The sequence below is a fragment of the Babesia bigemina genome, scaffold Bbigscaff_63120 (assembly GCF_000981445.1).
Source record: "Babesia bigemina genome assembly Bbig001, scaffold Bbigscaff_63120".
Lineage (NCBI taxonomy): Eukaryota > Apicomplexa > Aconoidasida > Piroplasmida > Babesiidae > Babesia > Babesia bigemina.
The window spans coordinates 352-2892 of record NW_012237087.1 but is presented as its reverse complement, the minus strand read 5'-3'; the positions used below and the strand labels follow the sequence as shown (position 1 = coordinate 2892).

The following is a 2541-nucleotide window of genomic DNA, read 5'->3' as shown; positions in this document are numbered from 1 at the left end:
CATCGGCAGGCAGATTCATCAGGAAAGTCATTATGAATCTTGTTAGCTATCATTTGACAATGTGAATAAAAATTTTAAATGTACATAACTTCTGACCCAGAAATTTCACATTTAGAATTTATCACATATATATAAATACATATACACACTTATAATATATACTTTATGATCTGAACAAACATAATTGTGTTAAGATGTTTAGTGTTAAACTGTTTCAAATATTAAAAATTGAACAACTAAGTCTCCATCAATAGCCATTAGGGTTAAATAAATTATAGAACATATTTAATATCAAATATGTTATACAAACATATATGTACAAATTTTAGAATGTGTTGAATAATTATTGAATGTAATAAACATTTCTAGAATAGTGCCTAGCATTATCCCATTTGTTTCTTTACAAAGTAAATTCACAAATACATATATTCCCTCCCAGTTTAACAAAAAAGATAAACTAAACAGTGGGAAAATATTTTTTCTAAGTTCATTCATTTTTATCAATTGGCTTAGAAATGTATACTATTACAACATTCATATTTGAGTAATGGATTCAAAATTGTATGTGCATAAACTTTCTTACATTATACTAATACTTTTTAAATGTTTATTATGAGCACATATTATTTCTGTGTTTGAGAACTACTTTTAAGTACCCTGAATAATGAAATTTTATCCTATCAAAAATAAACTACGTGTCAAATCCTGAAAGATGATGCTGTGAAAGTGCTGCACTCAATATGCCAGCAAATTTGGAAAACTCAGCAGTGGCCACAGGACTGGAAAAGGTCAGTTTTCATTCCAATCCCAAAGAAAGGCAATGCCAAAGAATGCTCAAACTACCGCACAATTGCACTCATCTCACATGCTAGTAAAGTAATGCTCAAAATTCTCCAAGCCAGGCTTCAGCAATACGTGAACCATGAACTTCCAGATGTTCAAGCTGGTTTTAGAAAAGGCAGAGGAACCAGAGATCAAATTGCCAACATCCGCTGGATCATGGAAAAAGCAAGAGAGTTCCAGAAAAACATCTATTTCTGCTTTATTGACTATGCCAAAGCCTTTGACTGTGTGGATCACAATAAACTGTGGAAAATTCTGAAAGAGATGGGAATACCAGACCACCTGACCTGCCTCTTGAGAAATCTGTATGCAGGTCAGGAAGCAACAGTTAGAACTGGACATGGAACAACAGACTGGTTCCAAATAGGAAAAGGAGTACGTCAAGGCTGTATATTGTCACCCTGCTTATTTAACTTATATGCAGAGTACATCATGAGAAATGCTGGGCTGGATGAAGCACAAGCTGGAATCAAGATTGCCGGGAGAAATATCAATAACCTCAGATATGCAGATGACACCACCCTTATGGCAGAAAGTGAAGAGGAACTAAAGAGCCTCTTGATGAAAGTGAAAGAGGAGAGTGAAAAAGTTGGCTTAAAGCTCAACATTCAGAAAACTAAGATCATGGCATCTGGTCCCATCACTTCATGGCAAATAGATGGGGAAACAGTGGAAACAGTGTCAGACTTTATTTTTGGGGGCTCCAAAATCACTGCAGATGGTGACTGCAGCCATGAAATTAAAAGACGCTTACTCCTTGGAAGGAAAGTTATGACCAACCTAGATAGCATATTAAAAAGCAGAGACATTACTTTGCCAACAAAGGTCCGTCTAGTCAAGGCTATGGTTTTTCCAGTGGTCATGTATGGATGTGAGAGTTGGACTATAAAGAAAGCTGAGCACCGAAGAATTGATGCTTTTGAACTGTGGTGCTGGAGAAGACTCTTGAGAGTCCCTTGGACTGCAAGGAGATCCAACCAGTCCATACTAAAGGAGATCAGACCTGGTTGTTCATTGGAAGGACTGATGCTGAAGCTGAAGCTCCAGTACTTTGGCCACCTCATGTGAAGTGTTGACTCATTGGAAAAAACCCTGATGTTGGGAGGGATTTGGGGCAGGAGGAGAAGGGAATGACAGAGGATGAGATGGCTGGATGGCATCACTGACTCGATGGACGTGAGTTTGAGTAAATTTCGGGAGTTGATGATGGACAGGGAGGCCTGGCGTGCTGCAATTCATGGGGTCACAAAGAGTCGGACACGACTGAGCAACTGAACTGAACTGAATCCAAGTCTATGCCCCTACCACTGATAACAAAGAAGCTGAAGTTGATCAGTTCTATGAAGACCTAGAAGAAATCCTAGAACTAACATCTAAAAAAGATGCTCTATTCATCATCAGGGATTGGAATTCAAAAGTAGGAAGTCAATATATACCTGGAATAACAAGCAAGTTTGGACTTGGTGAACAAGATGAAGCATGGGAAAGGGTAACTGAATTCTGCCAAGAAAATGCACTGGTCATAGCAAACACTCTTGTCCAAGAACACAAGAGATGACTCTACATATGGATATCACTAAATAGTCAATGCCAAAATCAGATTGATTATATTCTTTGCAGCTGAAGATGGAGAAGCTCTATACAGTGAGCAAAAACAAGACCTTGAACTGACTATAGCTCAGATTGTCAGCTTCTTAT

The 2541-nt window shown here is 37.7% G+C and overlaps 1 protein-coding gene across 1 annotated transcript; it reads left to right on the top strand.

Moving 5' to 3' along the window:
* Positions 1-1275: 1275 nt before the first annotated feature.
* Positions 1276-1911, top strand: BBBOND_0001870 (hypothetical protein, conserved; the record flags this gene model as incomplete). Its single annotated transcript, XM_012915027.1, has 1 exon — positions 1276-1911. One exon carries the CDS (start codon positions 1276-1278, stop codon positions 1909-1911), a length of 636 nt encoding a protein of 211 aa, XP_012770481.1.
* Between the last annotated feature and the right edge of the window lie 630 nt (positions 1912-2541).